The sequence below is a fragment of the Balaenoptera ricei genome, chromosome 4, assembly GCF_028023285.1.
Source record: "Balaenoptera ricei isolate mBalRic1 chromosome 4, mBalRic1.hap2, whole genome shotgun sequence".
NCBI lineage: Eukaryota > Metazoa > Chordata > Mammalia > Artiodactyla > Balaenopteridae > Balaenoptera > Balaenoptera ricei.
The window spans coordinates 65,965,496-65,991,795 of record NC_082642.1 but is presented as its reverse complement, the minus strand read 5'-3'; the positions used below and the strand labels follow the sequence as shown (position 1 = coordinate 65,991,795).

Sequence of the window (26,300 nt, the reverse complement as noted above, 5' to 3'; positions counted from 1 at the left end):
TGGGTGAGTCATTTTTTCCTCATCTGGGAAATGAAAGGTTGGACTAGATGATCTAGAAAAGGTCTAACAGCCTTAAGACACTTAGGTTTTGCTCCTTTCTCTCATGCATCTTTCATGTGTTCATTCATTCAGCAAGTATTTATTAAGTGCCTACTATGTGCCAGGCACTGTTCTGGTACTGTGTACCAGTCAACAAAGCAAAGATCCCTGCCCTTGTGGACTTCATGTTCTAGTGTGTGTGTGTTGGGGACAGGGACACAAACAATGAACAAAAAACATAATAAATTAGTGACAAGTCAGTTACACAGCTGTCAGAAGATGACCAGTTCTCTGGGGAACAAAAGTGGGAAAGGGGAAGGGATCTGGCAGTGCTGGGAGAGAGGTTCGGTGGTCCTCACTGAGAACACAGCATTTGAGCAAAGACTTTATGCAAGGGAGGGAGTCAGCCAGCTCATAATTGGGCTTGATCCCACAGGCAGAGGGAGTACCAGGAGTTTGCCTGAGTTTCCTGAGCATTTTCTTCCCCTGTCTGAGGACTGGCCTGGAGCCTTTCTCATCCCAGTTCCATCATTTCCTTTCAGCTGTGTCGGCTTTCAAACCAGCTCAAGCTTCCTAGACTTAAAGGCCATTTAAATTTGACTTTGCTATGGCAAGTAGGTGCATAGAGCCTGGCCACCACCTTCATATTTGCACCTCGGTTCACACTGCAGAAACACTCGGTTCCTCGAGATGTTGGGAAGGTGGTGGGAGAACTACCCAAGGCCTGGAGTCTTATCAAAACAGCCCAACCCACCAGTTCCAGACTGTTCTTGCTGCATTTCCTGTTGAATGCTTCCTGCACACTAGTGACTCAGGGTTTTCATCTTGTTCCCCAATGATTGTCTGTGTCAGTCAACCATAACGTTCCAGGTACAAGAGAGCTGTGTGGTCATCTCTACCAGTTACTGCTCCTGAGCCAGCCTGTGATGGGTGGCCTGGGCTTTCCCCATTAGCTGCAGAAGGAACCGCAGTGAGCAAGGCCAGCAGCCTGCGGGAAGACTCAGCCATTTGCTGGGCTGTGCCGGCTGTGTGTGTGTGTGTGTGTGTGTGTGTGTGTGTGTGTGTTCAGTGACAACTTTGAATACACCTGAAATGGAAGACAGAGAAAGGACAACAGTTGACTTCTTGAGTTGTGTTCTATGCAGAGAAGTTACTTAGAATCTGTAGTCAGTGGTTTTGCACAGGTGCATTGTTATCCCCATTTGGACTGAGAACTTTTATGAACTGTAATATTTATGTGGACAGGTTGATGGCTTGTGAATTAAAGAATGCCCCCTTGGTCCTAGTGTGGGGTTAGCGTGTGCCCCAGCTGCCTGCTCTAAGGTAGATCGCACTTTAGGCAAGAGTCTAGACCCCGTAGAAAGCCCCCTGTAGGTTGTATGGGCCTCGGTCCAAATACTGAACAAGCCTGGTTATCACCCACTGGATATTGAGAAGTTTGGTCCTAGGGAATGGCTCAGGGTGGATTTCATAGTTCTCTTCCAGTTACATATCCTTTCCGTGTGGCCTTGACATTTGTTTGATAGGAATAGCAAGGGAACTTAACTTTGATCTCTGAAATCTGAGTGAGGTTACCGGTGAGAGTTTGGAATTATGTACAAAATGCAGGATACATTTAAAATGAAAGGAGGGTGAAAGTCTTCCTCAGGACTGTGGGCCATTGAACTGAATTTTACATGTGTTTTCTTATGGTTTTCCCATTTTTTGATTTGTTTCCCTCCTATGCACTATTTAGAAACTACTGAGCCATGGACACAGAGTAGGGGAGAAGCATAGTGCTAGAGATGGAGATTGCACAGGTTGAGGTGGAGACATTAGCCTAGAAAATTCTGATAAGAGCATAAAAGTCAGTCTGAGGATAAGAAAGACAGTAAGGGTATAGGATTTCTATTTTACATATTTGTCTACTTACAAGATAAAAGATATTGTTCATTCATTCAACAAATATATCAAACACCTACTACTACTGTGGCCAGCTCTATTCTAAGCACTGAGATACAGCAGTAAACACCACCATCTAAAAGCTTCCCCGTCCTCATCTTGTTTGGTTAAATGATATGAAATTACTGTTTCTGTAGGTTAAAAACAATTGATTATAAATACAATATGATCTAGCATTTACTCTGTGATCCAGCCATTTCACTCCTAGGTTTTTACTCAAAAGAAGTAAGAGCAAACAAAGACTTGTACGTGAGTATTTGTAGCAGATTTATTTTTAATGGCCTTGACTGGAAGCAACCCAAATGTCCGTCAACAAGTGAATGGATAAACAAATTGTAGTGTAGCCATACAATGGAACACTACTCGGCAGTTAGAAGGACTGAAGTACTGATACATGCAGCAATATGGATGGACCTTAAATACATTGTGCTAAGTGAAAGAAACCAGAGGATTTCATTTTATACAAAACTTTAGAAGATGCAAACTAATCCATAGTAACAGAAAGCAGATCAATGGTTGCCTTGGAACAGGAACTGGGGTTGGGGGCAGGAAGGGCAGGAGGGAGAGACTACAAAAGGGCAAGTGGGACCTTTTGGGGTGATGGATGTGTTTGCTGTCTTGATTGTGGTGATGGTTTCACAGGTGTATACACACATCAAACCCTTTCAAATAGTACACTTTGAATATGCACAGTTAATTATATGACAGTTATACCTCAACGAAGGTGATAAAAATAGTCGAACAGCAGCAGTTTCATATGTTTCAATCAATAGATAAATGTTAGTGATAAATTAATGTTTGAAACCTTACATTCACTTTTCCTACCTGGATTGAAAACTCACCGTGTGTCAGGCACCGTGAAAGTTATTATCAATGGAAAATGAATGAGGCTGTTCCTGCTTTTAAGCTTAGCGGGCAAAATCAGTTTGTAAAGAGACGGCTGGACAGCTTTCCCACAGGCAGTTCTGAAGCGGTTGCCAGGTTTAACCAAGTTATCCTGTGTTGACTGCATTTACGCATGTGTCTGTGCCTTCCTTCTTTTTCAGAGTGACTTGTGGTCTTTGGGAATCACCGCCATCGAGATGGCAGAAGGTGCTCCCCGTAAGTACCTTCCTCTGGGTGAAATCTGTTGCTGGTCTGCCCTGCAGGTACTGACGCTTCCTTGCCAGGAGCTGCAGTAGCTTTATTTCTGCTACACCGAGCTCTGCATGGACTCAAGCTGGCATAGTGAGAAAGCAGAGTCATCCTAAATCAACCAGGAATCCATTCATTTCAGAGGGGTGTGAGGATCTTGTGTTCATGAGGGGAAACAAGAAAGCAAAGGGAAGCAAACTTTGAGAGTCTAATCTGTTTACAGATCTGGCGTGTAGTTTATTCTTGAACTACTCTTCGCCTGTAGTAAAACTGCGACCAAGCCACAAAGGCTGTAAACGCCAACGTAACAAAAATTCACAGCCGATTTTCAGTGCATGGGTTATGTGAGCACTTGCACTCCATTTCTCTCACTCCTATTAAAATACCGCTGTTTAGGGTTTTAGATTTCCCTGCTTATTGGAGGCAGAGTGGCCAGGGTTCTGCCTACCTGGAGAACCTCTCCAATTCCTGGAGATCTTGAGCACAGACCCCACAGAGAATCTCCCCAGCCCCGTGGTCACCACGAGCATGCACCTCAGAGATTCCACGCAGGAAGTGCAACTGACCAGGGGCAGCTGCCACCATGACACCGAGGCTGCACCTCCCGAGGGCCACTCCGCACCAGTGACCGAGCGTGGCAGGGATATAAGGCAGACCCTTTCCTGGAAGACAGGGATTCCTTAGAAGGCAGCTTTCACTCCTTAGTTTCCCTCCTTGCTTTCCTTAGAGTGTGGGACAGCCTAGCACGGTCCACCTACTTTTTCTCCCTCCCAGCACACTTCACAGCAATCTGACAACTCTCCCAGCCTTCCCTCGCTCCCTCTCTGTTCAGACAAGAATTTCCCCCAGCAATATCCTCTCATGTTTAATACCACCTTGGTGTCTGCTTTCCAGAGGACCCGGAACAAAGCAGGCCCCCTGTTTGTATGACGGGTCATTGTGCTCATATGACTTTTTACTCTCAAGTTATCATAGTTTTCTTATTTCTCATTCCAGAGTTGGTAGAATTCATCTGTAGCATGACTGGAGTGTTTATTGACAAAATCCCCTCATCCACAATGCTGATAGGCATTTATGAATCAGAAAAATAATATTGACAGTCTTGAAACAATATCATCATTCTTAATGAGTAGTAGAGAGGGCTAAAAATAAATTTCCACCCCCCAAATCCTTTAGCTTTGGGGGAGAATATGTTCTTATTCTAGGCACAAAGGAAAAGATACTCCCAGATGAAAAGTAAACTAGTGAAATATTCTGATTAAGATAAGAATGTATGAGTGTTTTCACTAAATGTCATCTTCACAATTTGAGATATTTTTATCTCTTCTGCCAGACTTCCTTTGCCTTAATCCTCTGGTCTTCCTGGGGCCATTGAACAAAACAAAACCCCCAAAAAAACCCATCATGAAAAGCCATTCAAAGTGTTTGGAAATACAGATAGAAAGGTGTTCTGGTCTAGTGCTTTATACTCCAAAATTCCATGAAGGTAACATTGCATTTCCAGCATCTAAGAAATAGACAGTGGATTATCAAATATCTTTTATTTTATGATTTGGGACTTTACTAATTAAAGATAACTTACTATCTCCATTGTAGTTGTTATCTTGATGTTGTTTACTTGGAGTCTTAGATGGTTATTTATAACAAAGCAAAGGTTGTTGAGCCTTTAACTTGTTTTCCTTAAAAATGAAGTGAAAAGTAGACATGTTAACAATCTCTAATTGAAATGCGTTGGATTATATGAGACTCCTATAATCAGCTTATTTAACTGCTCACCAAACGGAAGCTTTATGATCTTCTGACGCCGCTCACTGGTCATGCCTGGACTCAGGGAGCCATTTGGCAGCATTACCAGCACAGCTAGGAGGGGCTTGGCCTAGGTTTGGCCTCCTAACCCAAGCTGGCCCTTGTTTTGGTCTCTTGCAGCTCTGTGTGACATGCACCCCATGAGAGCCCTCTTTCTCATCCCCCGGAACCCAGCGCCTCGGCTGAAGTCTAAGAAGTGGTGAGTTTGGTCTTCAGTGTTTTACAGGTCTAAGAGCAGGGTTTTCTGTGATTCTGTTTTGGATGAGCTCAAATCCTTAGGTCCTGCTGACAAGATTAGAGTAATATGTACTAAGACTTGGTGAGTGATTATGATGTTATTCATCTTAAAGTACATATTGAGGACCTACTATTTGCACAGTAAGTCCTTATCTTCACACCTTCAAGGTAAGGAGGTATGAGCTAAAATGGGTAGCAGAACCCAAGTAATAACATGGAAGCGCTTTGATTTATTACTCCGAGTAATATCTTTCCTGGTATCGCAGAACATGTCATCAGAAAGGGTGATAGTTTAGAGTCAGCCCATTAGATTGGCTGACGTTCTTCTGTTCCTTAAGACATTAACTCCCTAAATGTGTATACACACTCGGTAGTATGCAAGATGATTTCACTGATCTGTGCATGAGCATTTATAATTTTTATTTTTGCTGTTGCTTTCTCTTTATGGCAGGTGATACTGGCTTCTTATTTGGGGCAGTGATATAACTTTTCCATCTAATAAACTAATTCACATAAAAAGTGACTTAAAGAAAAATGCTAAGTGAATACTTGTATGGGTGGTGAAGTGTAGGGTAAAAATTGTGCTGGTAGTGTATGATTGACTAGAGTTTGGGAACAGAGTTCTACAGGTTAGGCCAGGAGCTGGACTTTTGACTATTTTGTGCACTTACATCAGGATCTTTGTATCTTGTCATTCTGTGACAAAAAATTCATTGCTCCTCCCCTTCCCCCTGTGGATATGGTATATCCTCCTTGGTACATTCTCAATTCTGATTCCCTTTGCCCTGGGCCCAATTCCTGGACCATTTATGACCTCCTACCCTTTTCTAGAGACATATTCTAGGCAGCTTGAGCCTGAAGGGACAAGACTCTTCTGCCCCTTTTCTTTTTTCTTTTTCTTTTTTTTTTTTTTTAATAAATTTATTGATTTTTAATTTTGGCTGCGTTGGATCTTTGTTGCTGTGTGTGGGCTTTCTCTAGTTGTGACGAGTGGGGCTACTCTTCGTTGCGGTGTGTGGGCTTCTCATTGCGGTGGCTTCTCCTGTTGCAGAGCACGGGCTCTAGGCACGCGAGCTTCATTAGTTGTAGCATGCGGGCTCAGTAGTTGTGGTTCTCAGGCACTAGAGCACAGGCTCAGTAGTTGTGGCGCACGGGCTTAGTTGCTCCGCGGCATGTGGGATCCTCCCGGACCAGGGATCGAACCCGTGTCCCCTGCATTGGCAGGTGGATTCCTAACCACTGCGCCACCAGGGAAGCCCCTCTTCTGCCCCTTTTCATACCACTTCGTGATCAGGTCCTTGACCGAGGCCCTCATGTTTCTCATGCACCCACCCACAGTTTCACCCTCCACTATATGAGAGCAATCTTAATTAATACCATCATCCAGGAATGACATAGCGACCCTGGTCGAACAAGAGAAAGGCGTACTGCACAGAGAGAGGGAAAGGAAACAGCCAGAAGAGACGACAGCCTCGGAGTTAGTTGCCGAGTGCTGCACAGGAAGAGAGTGAGAGTTGCTATTGGTAACAAGGAGGCAGAGCATCCCTCCTCCCCTCTCCAGAGGGTCACTGTGGTGTGAGACAATCACTCTCTCCCCAGCAACAGCCTTCCATTGGGCACCACACAGCACGTGATCCGCAGGCGCCCAGAGGCCCTGCTTCCTCCCTTCTCTCTGGAACAGACTCCTGGGGAGGAGTTGGCTCGGTCTGTCCCTTGGAAGTGTCAGTGGCACTGTGAAGCCCTCCGCTAGCTTTCTGCTTGTGCTTCATGCCAAGCCTCCCGGGAAGGGGGGTGGGAGGGCTGCTGAGTCCAGTGGGCTTCACCTGCCCTGTCCCCTCCCTTCCTCCTCTGCCTTCACGGCTGCTGGACAAAATGACCATCCACACGTCTGCTGTTTGCCTGGCACGGTGTGGCCACACACCTCGTTTCAGAAATATTTGTGTTGATTGCCAACTTTAAAAAATCTGGCGGTTGAGCAGTCCATGGAGATTTCTGACCTTTTTTGACAAAGGTGCAGCAATACTGTCCTGCCCAGTGGTTCCTGCTCCCTTTTAAGGTGAGAGCTTGTGCTTCTGCCCCAGTCACTGCCTCTCCCAACCCAGAAGCTGGTATCTGTCAGTCACCCCACTTGTCCTGTTTCCTTCTTACCGCTGGTCTGCACCGCCCTTTGTGTGACCCGTCTGGCCCCCAGAAAAGTGAGTGACTGGCCCTGGCACTACAGTTTCTGCATTTGTTGACCTTGCTCCAAAAAGGGCAAACCCTGCACCGACCTTGTCTGAGAAATACAGACCTGGGGAGAAATACAGGCTAACTTCTCTGCTGTAAACCTTTGGCAGTGAGAGCTAACTGTGATAATGCTGTAGGGAGCTGGATCAGTCCAGGAACAGTGAGGAAGGAGACCAGGCCACCTTCATTTCACCAGCCTCCTTGCACGCCCTTGCCTGGCTTGGAAGGAAAGCCAGTTACGAGCAGGAGTCCCACACTGCCAGGCAGGGGATGGGAAAATGACTTGACTGTTTGAGAGCAAGTGGGAAAAACAAAAGCCCTGTAAAATACCCTTTTTCACTCAGAACCCAGCCTTTATAAAGATGGCTGTGCAGCCTCGGGCCACAGGACACTTGGTGTGGCTTGAATTTCTCTGCCATAGAATTCCAGTGTTTAAGTGAAAATTTGTCTTGAACGACCAGGTCCAAAGTGATTTAAAATAGAATAAAGTTTGAGAGGAAGTGAAATATTTCTGTCTGTTTTCCTTATCCTTCTTTCCCTCCTCCCCCATCAAAAGAAACAAAACTCTAAAATGTTCTTTTATATCCAGCTCTTCTCTACTTAAATGAGTTATCAGATGAAGTACACTGTTCCTAGTGTATATTCCAGCATATGACCAAAGGGGGCGCCATTGTGGCAGAGACGGCAGTGAACTCTTCATTATAAGCATTCATTCAGCTGAGGGTCATTTCCAAGGAACGTGACTGAGTCTACAACATACAAGGCATATGTACGTTGTAGACTCAGCAACTTATACGTGTGTATGTGTATTTAAGATATATATATATATATATATAAATTTAAACTACATATGTAAAGTATATATTTAATCTTTTTAATATATTTTTTATTGAATGACAGAGTCTTTAAGTTCTGTAGTGCTTTACGATTTTCAAAAGTTTCACACACATGATTTCGTATAGTCCCATAATAACCCTTTTTTTCCTTAACCACAACCCTGCCAGACAGATGCTCTGAGTCCTCACTTTATGGGTGAGAGTCTGAGGCTTAGGTAGGTTATGCTCCTTGCACTAGGCTGTACAGTCTTCGTTTGCCAAGTCTGTAACCCATATTCTTTCTACTGTACCATTTGACCTCTTAAAGTTCAAGGTTAAAGTGGTAGAGAAGGAGCTGTACTCATCCCTAAGTGTGAGCACTTGTTCCTTGAGACTTAACATTAGGGAGAGAAAGGCAGTCACACTGCTGTTTTCCCCTTTTGTTATGGGAGGAAAGGAAAGCATCTCTGCAAGCAGGAGCCGGGCCCTTCCTCCCCCATCAGTGTAGTGAGGAGAGGCCTCGGGCTAAGGAAGTCCTGTGGTCCGGGCTCCAGTCAATGTTCACGTGGCTCAGACCTTTGATTAGGCCTCCAGGAGGGTTACAACCTGAGCTGAATCAGAGGGGAAGAAGGATGCCCTCACCGTCTGTCTCCATGTCAACAAATGGCCAGTGCGGTGGGATTCCCATGTTCCCCTCCTGCTCTGTGTGTAGTTGGATTCAACCCACATGGGTAACCATCTCCTTCAAAAGATTTCCTCTCCCTTCTCTTCCCACCGTGCTCACCCCGGTTCCCCTGCCCTCACACGTATACTCCATGCCGTAGCTTCCCTCCAGGGGTCTCTGGAGAAGGATGGAAATGACTCTGTTCCTGTGAAAGATGGTCGGTCTTGTCCTTTTCACATGCCCTTTAAATGTGAAGATTCCACACAGGCAAAGCAGCACTCGATTGAGCGCATCAGAAAAGTCCCAACTGCTTATCACTGGAAAGAGGTATAAGATTCCTGGTCCAAGCCACTCATGCTCCAGATGGAGACTGGAGGCCTGGTATGGTTAACTGGCTTATCCTGAGTCCCAGGTTCATGGCAGCCTGGAACCCCAGCCTTCTGCTTTTACTCCAGAGCTTACAACCATTTCTGTTATTTTATGAAACACTAGTTCTGATTCTTGCTGGGTTATCAAGCACTTTTGTTTTCAAAATGACAATGCTCTTGGGTGGGGAGGGGACTGTAAATAAAATAATGATAATAGAAAGGAAATATCAGAAAATACTTCAGATAGACTGAATTTACCACTAGTAGTGTGACTTTGGACTTTATTGAAATCAAAACAAAAGTTATTACACAAACTTTTTTAAAATTAACCTTTTTTTTGTAGTCTCCTTAGAGATAATAATGATCCTGGTGACTTTTCCTGCTAATGCATCTAATCCTAGTATATGTAAAATAATTCCCTTAAAGAACTCTATACTGTTTGGTTCAATCCAAGTGGGGAAAATCACCTTCAAATTTCTGCTCGTAGCCCTCAAGGCAGATCCTCCTGTTCTTTAAGCCTGGTAGTGGTCAGAGATGCTGGGACATTGTCATCATAGTAATAGTAATAATAATAACAATCATAGCAAACACACATACAGCATTTAGGTTCTAACTGATTTAATCATCACAACAGGCTTTTGAGATAAGTACTAACAGTATCCCCACTTGCAGCCAGGGAAACTGAGGCACAGAAAAGTTAAGGGATCTGCGTAAAATCGCACAGTTAGTAAATGATGGAAACTGAAATAGAGAAAAAGAGTAGTTCTGGGCAAGTGCAAATTTTAAAGATCAAATTGCATGTAGGGAGTCTGAAGATTACCAAAAACTTTTAGCCCAGCTCACTAAAACATTATAGTGATTAATGTCATAATCATTCAGGCATTTTTAGTTCCTCTAACACAATACATAAACAGGAAAAATCTGGGAAGATAAAGTGTTCAGTGACACTGGTATTAGAAGAACTACTATCTCAGACTGTAAGTACCAGTCACTAACATTTATCTCTCGGTGCCAACCCTTGGGAAATTAGTATTACTAATCTTGAGCTTTTTTTTTTAAAGTGACAGAACTAAATTACCAGCAGCCAAGACTGAAGCAACAAAGTTATAGAAATGTACTTTAAACCCATTAGGCCTCTCGGCAAAGAGTCAGGTGATGCTTAATGTAGGTGAAGTATTTTTACTTTTAATTAAACATGTAATTAAGCATATTGATTCTTTGGTCATACTAACTTAAATGGAGACAATGAATCTTTCTCTGAAGATTTGTTTTAAGTAGCATTATTTTCTCTTCACTGAGAACCATTTGCAGATGACATGGGATAGACTGCCAGCTTTGTAGTTCTACACATCTTGGCCCATCCTTTGGGCCCCAAAATATTCTCTTGAATATCTCTTGAGGTTCCTTCTCACCAGGAGAGATAATGGAAAAAAGACTCTGCTATAGCTGTTCCCATTAAACTCCCTGAACACTCTCTCATCCCGGAGATGTCTCTGACTTTTGTGAGGTGTCAGTATCGTGGAAAGGAATGTACAGTCTATTAAGTCTGGATCTCTTTTTAAATTGATTATGATTTCTTTTATTTATCGTCCCCTAATGAATAGTTGCCCTCTATAAAGAACAAACTTTTTCTTCCAAGTTGCAAGCAGAAAAAAAAAGAACTGCCATTTGCATTCCTCGTGAATATTGAATAGCTTTCTGTCTTCATTTGTTTTTGTTTTCACCTTTTTAATGCTGATTTTCTACCTAGAAGAGTACTATGTAGAGTTTGTCTATTTCTTTATGCAGGTTAACCTTATTCTTTTCATTTTATTCCTTAGGACAGTCCATTATTTCATTACGGTTTTTTGTGTTTTTTGGGTTTTTTTTTGCAAAGTCCCTCCTTAGATGATATCACATTAGTGCCTCCACAGATTAATCTGATGGATAGAAAGAAAGTGTATGAAGTGATATCTTCTCTCTAAGCCTTCATCTCTGTCCCTCAGAAGCACGCATTTGAAGCCACACGACAGCTCTCGCCCAGAATTCTCACCCGATAACCATCCACGCGTTCATCTGTTTGTCAAACACGTAGTGTGCTCGTGATAGGAAGGTGACTCAGGCAGCTCCCAACTCTGGGGAGAATTTCCAGTGTCGGGGAGGCAGGGCTACGAGCTGAAGGACTTAGAGGGAGGTGCTTAGAATGTCCATCCTACTGTTCCTATGTCTAGTCCTCAGTGTTTCCAATCCTGATTCATCCTGAGCTGACCTTCAGGTGACCTTTACTTCTATGTAAAATAATTTAAAAGCTTGAACATAGCCTGGAAATTTAAGGAGGAAAACATACCAGTAGTTCAGTACTACTTTAAAAACATGGAGTGAGGTGAAAAACTGCTTTGACCGGGGCAGAAATGGAGAGTGGTACGTATAGCAGTGCCCTCTCCCATTTGAATCTTGAAGCACACGATCACCATTGCGTTCTGTGTGGTGAGGACACCTTTCAGGCCTGAAGGATATATATACAGGGCCCGCTGGGAAGTTTGGGGAAGCTTGCGGAAGCTTGCATCGGGGATCTGCTCCTGTAACTCCCCAGTGCTCCACAGGAGGGCAACAGAGAGCACAAAAGGGATTCATTCCTGAGCAGGGTTGGGCCACGAGGAGGGTGAGCAGGGTTCCCCCAAGGTCTCCAAGGGTGATGTGCCCTGCTGACAATGGCGCACCTCGGAAAGGCATGCTGTAGAGTCATGAGCTTAATTATTTATGATGCTGGACAATTTCTTGGAACTTTCAGACAGAACATGCATGCCCAACTCATGAATCATAGCTCAAGTCATCATTAGTATCTACCACGCTGTGGACTTGTGCCCTATTCGCGGGTATCTCTCACAGCTTTCCCCTGCCGCTCCCCTGTGCGTCTCTGGCACAGGGTTTATCTCTGAGGAAATGGTGCCTTTCTAGAAAGAGATAAATTTGCTTCTGGGTATGAACTTAGTCCCTGTAAGTTAAGTTTCCAAGTCTGTGGATTGATAGCAAACATACACATACATCCTGTTCTTATTCATTGGAAAACAAAGTTCAAAAGTGATTCAAAACTGCCAGTTAAAAAATTTGCCTAATGTTCATTTTACCATATAAGAATCTTGCTCATTCCTACATAATGTACTCCCCTTACCTGTCCAACCCTGGTTTTACTTTTCCCAGCTTGCATTTTCTGCTGCATTTAGAGAACTCACCTCAGTGTCCCCTGACATATAGTATGCTCAATCCCAGCCTTAGTTTTTCACTGATTTTCTACTTCCCCGAACTATCCTTTCCCAAGGGTGATTTTTCTCCTAATTCTTTAAGGCCCAGCTCTGGTTCCCTCATTCCAGTAGACCTTCCAGGTGTGATGCTTATCGGGGTCTTTCTCTTCTCTGGTGCCTGTTGGTCTTCTGTGTGATATTATGTATAAACTGTGCAAAAATGCTTTCGTGCTATAACTACCATACACTGCCTGAGTTGTGTGTTGATGGCAATGATGCCTTTGAACCCCACTGTGCCTAATAAAGAGCTAGACCGACTTTGTGATTGGTTGATCCCTAAAGTTTGCTTTTCTTTGGATTGTCTTTTTATCTATGGGTTCATCTCTTCTGTTTGGCAGGTCAAAAAAATTCCAGTCCTTTATTGAGAGCTGTTTGGTAAAGAATCACAGCCAGCGACCAGCTACAGAACAACTGATGAAGCATCCATTTATACGAGACCAACCTAATGAACGACAGGTCCGCATTCAGCTCAAGGACCATATTGATAGAACAAAGAAGAAGCGAGGAGAGAAAGGTGAGACACACGTTTGTATTTCAGCAAGGGAAACAAAAGACCAAGTGAGTCATGGGCTCTTGAGGTATTGGAGGGACGCTGGGGATTTCAAATAGGCCTGCATTGTTCTTTAGTGTGAAGGGCTGCCTCTGAGATCACAGCCTGCGGGCATCACTAGGCTGCTGAAATGGAATCTTTCATGAAAGAATAGAACCTCGGGAAATATTACCTTTTCCAGGCACTGAACAAAAAGTCATGTTGAGTGATACTATGAAGTGGTTTAATACGACAAGTGATTTTCTTAATTCAAATGAATATTCATGTTTCGAAGACTCAAAATCTACAGAAGACAGGCAACCTTAAAAAAAAAAACCCATCTAGTTGACATTTTTCAGTGCTGGCACTCTTCACCATTTAAGTTTTCGTGCTCTGAGGCTCATTTCTAATTTAGTTATTTGGAAGTCAGAATGACTTTTATTATAGTCAAAGCGATATAAAAGAAGTTGCCAAGCTGCTGTATGGAACATCACATTTTCTTCTTTATAGATTCAAAAACTCTTTTCTCTTATGGCTCTAGCTGTTAGACCATACTACCTTTTCACTGCATCACTGGAAAAGACATGAGTCCAAACTTGGGGCCCTGGGACTGTGCCCAAGTTGTTTGAAAAGAGACTCAAAATTCCTGAACTAGCATCCTGACCAAGGTGAAAACTCACGTGGTCTGGGGCAGGTTTTATGACTTAGTTGGGTAGGGAGGTAGGGAAGGTTGAGGATGGGAAGGAAAGGGGGGGATGCAGAGAACAGACAAGGTGAGAGCTCCCTGGTGGGAGCAGGAGGGAGCAGCTGGCCAGGCTGACAGTGAGGGGGCGATAGAGGGCTGGCCAGGTGAGCATTGAGTGTGCGGGCGGGGGGTGGGCAGGTAGAGAGGGGAAGCCCAGGGACCAAGGGTGGGAGGTACGTGGTGATGTGCTTGGCTCCACTTCTGCACTCTCCATCTTTCTCCTCTGTTCTTCACGATCCAGACGGAACGGGGAGGGTGGTGGGCAGCACAGAAGAGAGGGTGCCCTCCTTTTATTTGAACTTCCCCTCTTCTTTGCCTCTGCAGTTAATATCTTCAGGTGGCAAGGTATGAGCAGGGTCCTAGGGGTGGGGTGGTGAGCCCTGTAGGGGTCAGGACTGGGCAGAGGTAAGATCAGCAGAAGCTAAGGGAGGAGAAATCCTCAGTGAAGCTTCAAGGGAAGAGTTCCTTCTTTGCAGCCGGCCTCGGGGATGCAGGAAGATGTGTGATCAGGTTAGACTCAGGAATGGGAGGTTATGAAGCCAATCCAAAAAGGAGGCTCATCTTCAGTCGTTACTGGATGGAAGGGATGAGGTATCAATCAGGGCCCAAGGAGTTGGGAGGGCAGCCCAAGCTGGAGAGAAATAGATGAGTCAGGTCAAAAAGTGCCGGGACTGATTTTTCAACTGCTACTTATTAATAGTGGTCTTGGGCCAGTCCATGAAGTCAGACTTTTAAAGGGAAGAGTTTAGTGTTAATCAACTATATACTCCAGTATGAAATAAAAAGTTAAAAAAAATAAAAAATTTCAAAAATAAAGATAAAGGGAATAGTTTAGGGCAGTGTGTCAGACATGCAGCCCATTAAAGGCCAACTTTTCTAAAAAGAAAATTTATTTTCCTATAGGTATATAGAATAGATTAAGGACTCAGACTCTTCTTTTCAGACTCAAATTCTGAGTTCAACTTCTACTTCTACCCCTTAATGGTTATGTGAACTTCACCCCAGTTTTCTCATCTTTAAAATAGGAATGGGGGTATAATAATAATTAGTATTGTCTGGCATTTTTGCAAAGATTAAATGAGATGATGCATGTAAAATGCTTAATACAATGTCTGGCACATAGATGTACTGAATAAATGTAAGCTATCCTTATTTAGACAATTTTTATTGACCTACAGTTTTTCAGTACTGTTCAGGGTTACCTTCTGAGATCATGTGACCTCTGCCTCTGACCTGTGAGTAAGAGTGGGTAAAGCTTGTGCCTTGGATTGTTTTCACATTTTGGGGGCACAAACTCTAGAATGTGACTTAGAACTCACCACCCCATGAAAACAGACTATTTTTAATGTGTTCCCTCTCTGCAGGGTAAAGAGTAAGATCCTTGGGAGTAGGCTTACTCGAGAGTTGCATGATGATTTAAGGAACCTCATTCTGTTTAGGCTTCGAGCCACCAGCAGCCTTCTTTTTTGTCTGCTCCCCAAGAAAGAGTGTTGCTCAAAATGAGACTTCATTCCAGTTGCTCAGTTTGATTAAATGACTTGACTTGCTCCTTCTAAAATTTTTTCATTCTCTTAGTAGCTCTAAGACCAGCTTCTGGTAGAATCAAAAATGTTTAATGTGCATTGCTTTGTGATTTTTTTAACCTGATATTATTTTTTCCTTCAGATATGTTGATACATGCTAATTTACGCCACTAATATAAAAGCAATCACGCTGGATTCTGGTGAAGTATTATAGTTGAGGAGATTGACAAATGAAATTTTTACCCTAGAGAGGAGAAATAATTAGATTAATTGTGTGCTTCTTTTCCTTGCTATAATTTACTTTACTAGATAAAATTTCTGCATTTTACTTTGAACTCTCTGTTGATTCATTTAAGGAAAGTTTGGAATACTAAACTTTCAATGTGGAATACTGAAACACTTTATGAAGTTTCTTTACATTTTCGTAAAATAATACTTTTTAAAAAGTAGCCTGAAAACTTCATACTTATCTAAACATGTGAAGCTAATTTTTACATGATTTTTAAAAATACTCTTGAAGTCATCGTGCTATGGCTTCCTTTCATCATCCCTTTAACGGCTAAATAGTATGGAAAGCAAAATGTGTTTATGATCAAATTCCATGGTTCTCATCATGTGACTGCTGCCTCCTGGTGGTAACATAACCAAATTGCAGTTTCAGTTTCTTTTCAGGGGTGTACAAATGTCTTCAAAGTTGTAATTACTAACACATAGCTATCAAGGGATGATAGCCCTGTGACAACCTCCCTGATTAAAATGAAAAGCTCCTCCAAAGTCTCCCCATTGCCTACGAAAAAGTCCTCAGCATGGTGTATATAAAGATCATTAAGCTACATCAGACCTGCTGGGCTTTCTCACTCCATCTGCTTTCTCACACCAGCCACTCACAACTCAGTGTTTCCTGAACATTCATGCACTATAATACTGTTAGCCTTACTCAGGTGGTTATGTTGCTTAGGATGCCCCTTTCCCAGCACTTTCAGCTGCCATCTGCCTAAAAAAGGGTTACTGATCTTCCAAGGTCCAGCTCATTTCTTCCTCAAAGACTTCACTGTTACCTTCCCCCATTATGACCCATGGACTTAGCCACTTTTTTGTCTGATATCTCATTGCTCTTTTTTATGTAATTCTATTTAGTATATAATGTGTTGGAACGAATGCTAATTATAAAGTTGGAAAAATTCTGGATTAAATTCTGAATCCAATTCTCAGATGTATTGGTCATATTAATAAACTGCTTATAATCTCAGTATCTTTGCTTGCAAAACGGGTATTATGTTAAAGGATTGTTATGAGAAGTACATGAGAGAACATAAGTATCTAGCATAGTGACCAACATGGGCGATACCCAATAAAGATTAGTTCTCTTTCTTCATAATCATGGAGAATCTGATTATTTACTTTTCTATCTTGACCATTAGATTCTAATCTCCTCCGAAGCAAAGACTCGATCTTGTTCATTATGGCATGTTAACTTGCTTAATATATTAGGGAATTAAATGAATGTCCCCAGTGGGTCAATCAAAACACATTCAAATCTATATTTTTTTTTTTTAAATTATTATTTATTTATTTATTTTTATGGCTGTGTTGGGTTTTCGTTTCTGTGCGAGGGCTTTCTCTAGCTGTGGCAAGCGGGGGCCACTCTTCATCGCGGTGCGCGGGCCTCTCACTGTCGCGGCCTCTCTTGTTGCGGAGCACAGGCTCCAGACGCGCAGGCTCAGTAATTGTGGCTCACGGGCCCAGCCGCTCCGCGGCATGTGGGATCTTCCCAGACCAGGGCTCGAACCCGTGTCCCCTGCATCGGCAGGCAGACTCTCAACCACTGCGCCACCAGGGAAGCCCCCAAATCTATATTTTTAATAGCACACGTTTTCAAAAGTTTCTGTCTGGTATTAAGATATCTAAAGGCAATTTGTGAGTCTATGTAAGTCATAATAAAATTCCTACGTAAAAAATGATTACTCCTGTCAGTAAGTTAACAGTGGCCCAATAAAAGATTGGGTTAGGTGGTCCTATAATGGGAGTTAACACAAACTGAAAAGTTATGTTTCAGCTCCTTGTCTTCACTTTCATGTGAATGCCAGGCATTAGGGAGAGAATCTAGAGTCGGCTGGGGCAGTCTTGGATGTTAATTCCATGTGCTTGAATCTAGCTGGTGGGCACTGTTGGATCACAAGTCAGGAGGCCTGGAGCCTGTCCCAGGTCAGCATTAAGGACAACTCTTTGGGCCTCAGTTTACTTATACATAAAATGAGGGCATGAGCTTTACCGAGCTGTAGCATCTTTTTGCACACTAATATCCTGTGGGTCTCTCTTTAGATGAGACGGAGTATGAGTACAGCGGGAGTGAGGAAGAAGAGGAGGAGAATGACTCAGGAGAGCCCAGGTAGGCGAGCAAGAGCTATCTTCTCAGTTTCACATTTTGCACTGTGGTTGTGTGAAATTCACATCCTTTTGATTTATAGGTTCATTTTTAAGAATCCAGCAGGGTGGTCTTATTTAATTTATTGCCCACAAATGTACTCATTAATTTGGGAAAATTTCCCTAGGCAGACTCTTACAAGAACATGGAAATCAGGATATTCTTTATCTTGTCTTTCAAGATTTATTTCCTTGTTTCCTCACATGTGTAACATGTAGAATGGGTAGGAGGCAATTATCTGGGTAATACAGGTCTAAAAGTGCCTAAAACTGCAACTTTCTGGAGACCAAAGTGGTATTTTTGGACTTGAGTTATCCAGTCCATTACTTCATACCTTTGAGACATTTAGGTGGCCACTGTCCTTATCACATGGCGTGTGTTTTCAACACAGCCTAATCCAAGAGGAAACAGTTTCCAGGAAATCAAATTACACTCTAGAGGTGAACCCTAAATAGAAACTTCCATTCCCATTCCTCCTGTCATATGTTGGCCCCCAGAATCAAGTGCTGCTTTATTATCATCATCCCTATGTTTTGAATTTCACTTGACTTTGATTCTGACTTTCTTCTAGTCTGTGTTCATAAGTAATTAATGCCAATGTGCTCACACTGCCAGGATTTCTCTTTTGTAAGAGAATTCAGCTGATGGCAGTTTGGTGAATCAAGGGGCCTGGGCATGCACACCAGGGCGGATGCACTGTACATGTGAAGTGAGATTACTGGGGGAAATGCACAAAGCAGAAGGGTCACTGGGGTATATGGGTCCCCATCCTCTAGCCATCCAAGGAAGGGACCCAGTACTCAATAAGGAGCAGTTCTTGTACGACTGAGGCAGAGCTTCTGAACCAGGGAAGGGGCCAGTTCAGCCACTGCTGCTAGAATAAGCTAGTGCATTCCTTTTCTGAGCTAATTCAGACCTACCAAGCTGGATTATTGCTAAAACTACTGGAAGAGGATGGGATTGAGGTTACAGGGCCATCAGTTTTTCTCTCTTCACCTGTTACGGGAATTTTCAAGGTCAAAGACTGAAAGAGAATTCTTTCCTTCCATCTAGACATTTTCTGCCCCTAGTTTAGCTGCATAAATATGGTGACTGCCAAGTAATGACATGGAAAATGAACATTCTTGTAAAGCAAAGGACCAAATGCCTTGCTTTCAGAGTCGTACGCTATTTTTCCAAAGCTCACCCAGACAGTCACGTCAGCCCTTCTGATCACTCTTCCTGGAGCTGAGAACCTCATCTTAACGAACACTTGCTAAACCGCATGTTAGGAGTCACTTAGTGGGTGACCTAGCCATCTCTTAACATTTCTATAATTGTCACATGTCTTTATATCACATTGAAGATTATGTTCCAAGTCCTGTTTTATGGACACATCTAATTAATTTTCATGAAATCCTGTAAAATAGAAAGGGATAGTGGTTATCTCATTATAGAAATGAGGTAACAGCCCAACGGTAGCAACCAGCTCACACACGGGGTTAATGATTCAGTCAGTAATACATCTCGGAATCAGTTAATATTAATGGGTCGTCCTCATGTGCATGGAAAGTTGGGTTCCCCAAGCCCCACCACCTTTGCACAGACCATGTGGCCTGAGTAGATAAGCCCCTCCTTTGGGGGGTTGTTTAAAGTTCTACACAAAGGCTGTTGGTTTTAAAGGAGGCTTATTAGTAGAATCCAAGCACTGTCTATGAGCCACGCCTTTTGATGTCATGTTATGGCAGTATCTCACGTAGCACGCTACCCACTCTCCAAGACAGAATGATCCCCTTGTCAATCACCAAACCTGCTCCTCCCCTTTCGTTCCCCATCCCAGTTTGCATCACCACCACAGCCCAGATGCCAGGAAGAAACCTGCAAGTCATCCCTCACTCCACACATTAGATCCATCAACAGGTTTCATTAACTCTCTCCCCAGATGCTCCTCCCAGCCTCCATCCCCACCTCCCCGACCTGGTTAGTCTCTACCCCAGAGCCACTGTAGTCGCAGCCCAACTGGTGGCCCTGCTTGCCCTTGTACCCACTGCAGAACATCTCCTATTCAGCAGCCAAACGAATCTGATCATGTTACCCTCCTGTTAATAAGCTTTCCATGTGTGGCTTCCACAGCCTCATGCTTTACCCTCTCTGCTCTGTCTCTGACTTCCTCTTGTACCCCTCTCCCTGTCATTTGCTCTGCTCTGGGAAGAGTGCCTGGGCTTCAGACCCTCAAAAAGGCCACCCCTGTTGCCACAACAAGCCTCTACACTTGCTTTTCCTTCTGCCTGAAAGGTTCTTCCCCTACCTCCTCGTGTGACTGACTCTTCATCATTTGGGGCCCATCTCCACTATCAGCTTCTGGGAGAGGTCTTCCCTGATCACCCCATCTCAAGCAGAACCCTCATCCTAGCCCCAGTGCCCTGCCACTGTCCCTCTTAAACTCTTACACTTTTTTTGTCTTCTATAGAGCCTATTAATATCTGAAATTATGTTATTTGTAATAATTTGTCTGCCTGTCTAATTATTCGCCTGTCTCTCTTCCCCACAAGAAAATAACTAGAGGGAGAATTTGTTTAGCTACTGCTGTATCCACTAGAGCCTATTATCGTGCCTGCCGCATAGTAGGTACTCAATAATTATTTAATGGATTTATTTCAAGGGGAAGCTGCCGGAAAGATTAAAAGGGCTAGGTCTGTATGAGTAAGTAGGAACCATTTCCCTCCTCCTTGCTGGGCTGCAAGCAGAACCAAGGAGTCTGTAGCTTTGTGCTGTTCAAGGAGGTGATGTGGGTGAAGACGAGGTACCCATCCAAGGAGAGCAAGCTCCCTCACCGCTCCAGATTATTCATTTTTATTTGCTGGCTTAGCTCTTGCCTTTCTTAAAAGTGAAAATAAGCTGGCCTGGGGCTCAGGGCTTACGTACTCACTACAGCTTTCAGAAATAGAGGGGCGAGGGAGTGGTGTGGACGGTCCGGGAGAGAGGTGATGGCTTCAGGCATGTGACATCTCTGCGGCGACGGAGCGGCCTAGGCATGCCGTAGTCACACTGGAGGGGAGGCTGGACTCGCGTCTGTTACCCGGACTCTCGTCTGTTACCTGGACTCTTGTTTCTTTTGGGGGGTGAGCAGTGGAATTAACGGAGGGGTCTGAGAGCCCGTGCTTGAGCACGTGGCCTCTTTCCCCGCAGGTGGGTGCGGTACCCGCCTGGCTCTCCTCCGCCGGGACCCCCGGTAGCGGTGGCCCCTCCCTGCGCGGGACGCTGATCTGTCTCTCCCGCCGCGCAGCTCCATCCTGAACCTGCCCGGCGAGTCGACGCTGCGGCGGGACTTCCTGCGGCTGCAGCTGGCCAACAAGGAGCGGTCCGAGGCCCTGCGGCGGCAGCAGCTAGAGCAGCAGCAGCGGGAGAACGAGGAGCACAAGCGGCAGCTGCTGGCCGAGCGCCAGAAGCGCATCGAGGAGCAGAAGGAACAGCGGCGCCGGCTGGAGGAGGTGAGGCCCCCCGGCCGCCTCTGCCGCCCGCCCCTCGCGGCTGCGGCCCCTTCCTGGGCGTGCGCCGGAGCCCGAGGTCCCGCCCGTGGGGCCGAGGCCGTAGCCTGCTTGCAGCACGCGCGGCTGAACTGCCAAGGAGGCTGCAGCCACACGCTCTCACAAGCGGGGCACGTCCCTGGCTGGGGGCGGTGTAACCTTGGTGTGGTCACGTCGGCAAAGCAGCTGAAGGCTCCAGCCTCTTCAAGGCTTGCCCAGGTACCACCTTCTTGGTGAGGCTTCCTTGAGCCCCCCACTTAAAATCACAGCCCCTCTCATGTCCTGTCGCTCTTCCCTGCTTAATTTTTTTTATATAGCTCTTATCACCTTCACATGTGTGTGCTTTATGTACTTTCGTATATCTGTCTCTCCGCACTAGAATGTAAGCTCCCTGAGGACGGGAGATTCTCTCTTTTATCCCTACGTAACTCTGCATCGTGTATCTAGACATTAGTGTCTGAAACAGTGCCCGTCACACAGTAGGCGCCTCCTAAATATTTGTGGAACGAATGAACTAATATACAAGTGGATGAGTCAATGACCAAGAGGTGACGTATAGGTGTTGACTAGACCACAGTGACCACAGTGAATAGGCAGAGAAGCGAGGCATCAAATATGGAAAAGCAGGGCCTGCCTATTGCTACTCCTTTGTTACTCCTCTGAACACGGAAGAAGCATTTCACGAGTCCTTCCACGCACGCCTTGGTAGCCAGGGCCTGTCCCGTAGCTAGTGGGCAAGCCTTGCCTTCACCAGTAGGTGTGCTGCCATCTGTGTGGGAACCCGTAGTGCCAGCCACACTCTCCTGCATGGCTTACCCTGGGCCAGGCTCTCACCCGTGTGGTCTTACAGACGTTTATTAAAGCCTCTTTCCCAGAACTTGGGTCCAGGGCCTCCTTCCTCTGCCAGATAAATCAAAACCTCTAGACAGTTAGGAAACTGAGAGACCATGGCTGTTGGGGAAGTTGTATGGCAGATGAAAGCTTCACTAACGGCATGGTAATGGGGGAGTAATTTTACAGTTCTCCCAGACACCATCTTGTTCCTCATTAACGGTTTACAGCAATTCATTTGCTCTGTCAGGTGGCCACTGCAGTTAGAGGGTGGTGAATTGCAGGCTCCAGGAGCGGCTTGCTTTTTAAATCGTACATCCAGGTCCAGCCTTCCCGGGTCAGTGAGGGCTTCCGTTCCAGTTTGCAATAAATCCCATCAACCTCATTATGTCCCTAGAGTATTAGTATGCAGACCGGCAGCAGCCATACCCAACAGTTACAATCATTGAATGACTTCTGTGTGCCAAATACCGGGTGGGGTGCTTTGCTTACATCCAGGATGTCACCGCTATCGTGGATTTGTGTATATCCATGATCTCTCGTGCAAAGTGTGCATATCTCCATTTAACAAAGAGGAAACTGAGGTTCAAAGAGGGGAAGAAATTGGTCCCACGTCACAGAGCCAGTAAGTACAAAGCCAGGATTCACACCCAGGTCTGCCTTCTCCCAATGGCCATGCGGGCCCTGATGCACTAAGGGTAGATATGTAATCAGAGCCGTGAACTGTGACCCTCAGAATTGAACCTTATAAGTGTCTGCAAACAGCAGTAGGCAAATGAAGGACTTTCCAATCTAAGTAAGTCTAGGATGTTGTCGGAGTGACAAATGCTCAGCCCGTAAAAGGTTTGAAGGTCACCTACCATCCTGTATTCTCAGAATTACACTATAGTAGACGGAGGCATTGTAGTGCCGAGGGGGCAGAAGCCTTCAAAGGAGCAGGCAAAGGCAGGGTGAAGGGAGATGTGGGTGGTAATTAGCCAGCTCTCAGAAGTAAAGTACAAAGTGTAGGAGTGGAGGTGCCTGCCTCACCTCTGGTTACTCTCCTGGGCACAAATTGAAATTCTCAGACAGGTCCTTGCAGCTGTACCTCGGTGTCATTTCCTTCCTCCCACCCAGGCCGGCTGCAGCCTCTTGTACTGGCCCCCAGCCCAGCGCTGCACCGTTTCCTTCAGTCTCTCGGGTCTCCTGAGGACCACGGCCTCTGCTGTCTGGATCCAAGGCTTACTCCTTTTAACTTCTGATCAAACCTCTCTCCGCAGCCAGTACCCTCTCAGGCTCTGCCCCCCCAACCCCGCCTTTCCTGCTTCTTTCCTGATTTGTGTTTATTCCTTCCAAGGGCATTTCCCGAGGCCCTCACCTCATTGGAGCATCATGCCCTGGAAATCTGGACCATTTGCCTTTCCCCTGTCTGGCTAATGAGCTCCTTGCCTGGTGATTTGCTACACTTAGTTTCAGGCTAAAAGCATTTACCAAGTAACCCTAGAAAATCCCCATTGTCATCCCATAAAACGTTTAACATACCAGAGAATGCAAACACGTGTACACAGACACACACGCACACTCTTATATGAATTGCCTTCTTCTTTTTAAATTTTAACACAAGAACTCTTGACCTTTGAACCTAGGTCCTCAGTTGGTACAGTCTTTTCAGAGAATGCATTGTACTGTTTTGGTTTTATTTTTTTAGATTTTCTTCCTCTCGTACCTGGTTTGATCTATTTAAACATTATATGTTTTTTTTTCATCAAGTTGCTTGAATAACAATTTCTAACAGTTAGGAAGCACTTAACCATAAGACAGGTACTCTGTTCAGTACTTCATGTGAATTGTCTCATTTAATCCTCACAAGAACCCCCAGTCTAAAGATAATGCAGGTGAGTCTCAGAGAGGTTAACAACTTGCTAACGGTCACACAGCTTGAGACAAAACGAGGTTTCAAACCCAGCAGATTGGACTCCAGAGCCCAGCCACTGTCACTGCATCTGTCCTGCCTCTCCCCCGGCAAGCCAGAGTCAGTGTGCTTTTCCATAGTCTTCACCTGGCCTCTGTTTCTGTGGTCTTTTACACTGAGAATTTAAGGATTTCGGAGCAAGGTCAAAGAAGCTGCACTCGGCAGGTGCTCATCTTTGAGCTGGATTCTGGCTCTCAGGCTCCCAGTCAGAACTCCTGCCAAGGCCTCCTCGTGTCGGTTCTTTTGCTGCATTTTCTGGAGCCTCTATCATGGATGTTTTCAGGCTCAGTGGGGTACAGGCATCCAGTGGGGCACACCCTCTATATCCCCACCCCATGGGCACAGAAGGCGTGCATGGAGACACTTTGCTCTAGGCATCAATGTGCATGCGCCCTAGCTTCTCACCAGAAGCAGGAATGCTTGTGGCCACAGGGCATCAAGAGATTTTACCCGCTTTATCTTTTGATCCTTTATCTTGCCCGTAGTGCGCAATAGAGAAAAAAAGAAATACTGAATACTCAGATGACTGTAAGTTCTGACCCCCTAAGTAATGACTGTCCCCGCCGCCCGGGATTCCTCTCCCGCCTCTGGTCCTGCTGGATCCCATCCACGTCTGCTGCCCTGGCCTGTGGTGACCACTTCTGTTTCTGATGCTGAGTAGGAACTTGCACTACATTGTCACATAGAAGCAGTTAAAGCCCGTAGTTAGGCTTGTGAACTTCACTTCATTGTGAGCCAGGTGGCCTTGTGTAGGCATCCAGGGAAATACATTCCCTTTTCCAAATAAAGGCCCTTCAGACACCCCTTTGGTGACACGAGGCTGTGTAGGTTGTAGCCTTCGCCTTCCTCAGTGATCTCAGATGTCACCTCCAACCAGAGTTTCTAAGGAATCCCTGTCTGCCCTTTGCTATTGATAGGCAACCATGTGGTTTTGGCTAGGTTCTAAACCAGGATCTGTATATTCTTAGAAGGACTTTGTACACTGAATGTAGTCATTTATCAGTTTCATGAAAAGGACGTGGCTTCAGGCCAATTAAATGGTAGGTACACGACACTGCTTTTGACCAATGATAAAGTACAATTTATAAGTAAGTTCCAAGAATCTGATTAAACCCAGCTAAGATGAGTAAGTCCATCAATAGAAAAAGTACATAGAGGGCTTCTTCTATTTTTATTCAGTTCAATAGAAGTTTCTGGCACTTGGCCCAGTCAATGCACAACTTGTTTTACTCTGCATCACAGAGTTAGGGTCCAGGAATCAGGACCTTGAGGTGCTGGGGCACCTACTCTGGTCATCTTTTCAGACCAACCTTGGGCAGAAGATTTGTGGTGATGCTTGATTGTGCTCAAGAGTTTTGAAATGATGTTAGTAATTACTATATATATTTTTCAACTTGCTGAGAGCCCTCTTTCTATACCTTAATTGGGGGGAGAGTATCTTTGAGTCACGGAAATGAATCACATTGACCCCAGGAGCACGAACCCGCTCCCTGGTAGCAAGTTTTATTCTTCGGAGAATGGTATTCAGTTCTTTAAGCCACCTAGATCTCATTTGGTGCCCTCAAGGCGATCATAACATCATCCAGTTGTAAAAACAACCAGCTCTAGCTGAAAGATATTATACTGCTTTGGTTCTATCACTAGAAAAAAAAAAGCTAAATACCACCAGTATCTTACTGGCCAGGAATAGTTGAGCACTGACGTACAAAATGAGAGCCTGGAGTCTAAAATTCCCTATAAGCCTCTAGCTTTTTACTGTGAGTGACTGGGGCTTTTAAGGACATTGGGATCAAGTGTTTGTTTAAGTGTATGGTAGAATTAAAACTTTTGTCCTATTCCTACCCGCAGTCACTTGACAGATTTAGTGGATGCATAGCTCCGCTCTGCGGACAGCCATGCTGGACCCTGGGAATGGTCTGCCCTTGTGAAGACGAGATCTGTGAGGGAGACAGGCATTCAGCAAATAATCACCCAAATAACCATTTTCACCATCATTGCCAGACTGCTGTGGTGGAGAAGAATGGCGCACTAGGGGAGCAGACCGCGGGGGTGGGAGCCTAGGCGGGCGTGGAGGCCCGTGGGTCAGCGTTCAGCTGAAGGCGGTGGGGGGCACGCGGGTATGCTAGGCAGGGAAGCCAAGGCACTGTGTTGCTGGGCTTCGTAAGCCTGGTTAAGGAATTTCATATTTTGTTCTAAGAATAGAGGGAAGTCATTGATATGTTTCAACCAAGGGGATATGATCAGATCTGCTGGGTTTTTTTGTTGTTGGTTTTTGTTTT

General features: G+C 44.8%; 1 protein-coding gene across 11 annotated transcripts in view; it reads left to right on the top strand.

Annotated features, from left to right (window-relative positions):
- The window catches only part of TNIK (TRAF2 and NCK interacting kinase), a 411,284-nt gene that overhangs the window by 291,497 nt on the left and 93,487 nt on the right, over positions 1-26,300 (top strand). For all 11 annotated transcript variants that reach the window (XM_059920518.1, XM_059920526.1, XM_059920525.1 and 8 more), the window contains 5 exons: positions 3,027-3,081; positions 5,041-5,119; positions 12,850-13,025; positions 17,631-17,697; positions 20,999-21,203. In XM_059920518.1, coding sequence (XP_059776501.1) covers positions 3,027-3,081; positions 5,041-5,119; positions 12,850-13,025; positions 17,631-17,697; positions 20,999-21,203 — 582 coding nt within the window. The remainder of the gene's footprint in view (positions 1-3,026; positions 3,082-5,040; positions 5,120-12,849; positions 13,026-17,630; positions 17,698-20,998; positions 21,204-26,300) is intronic.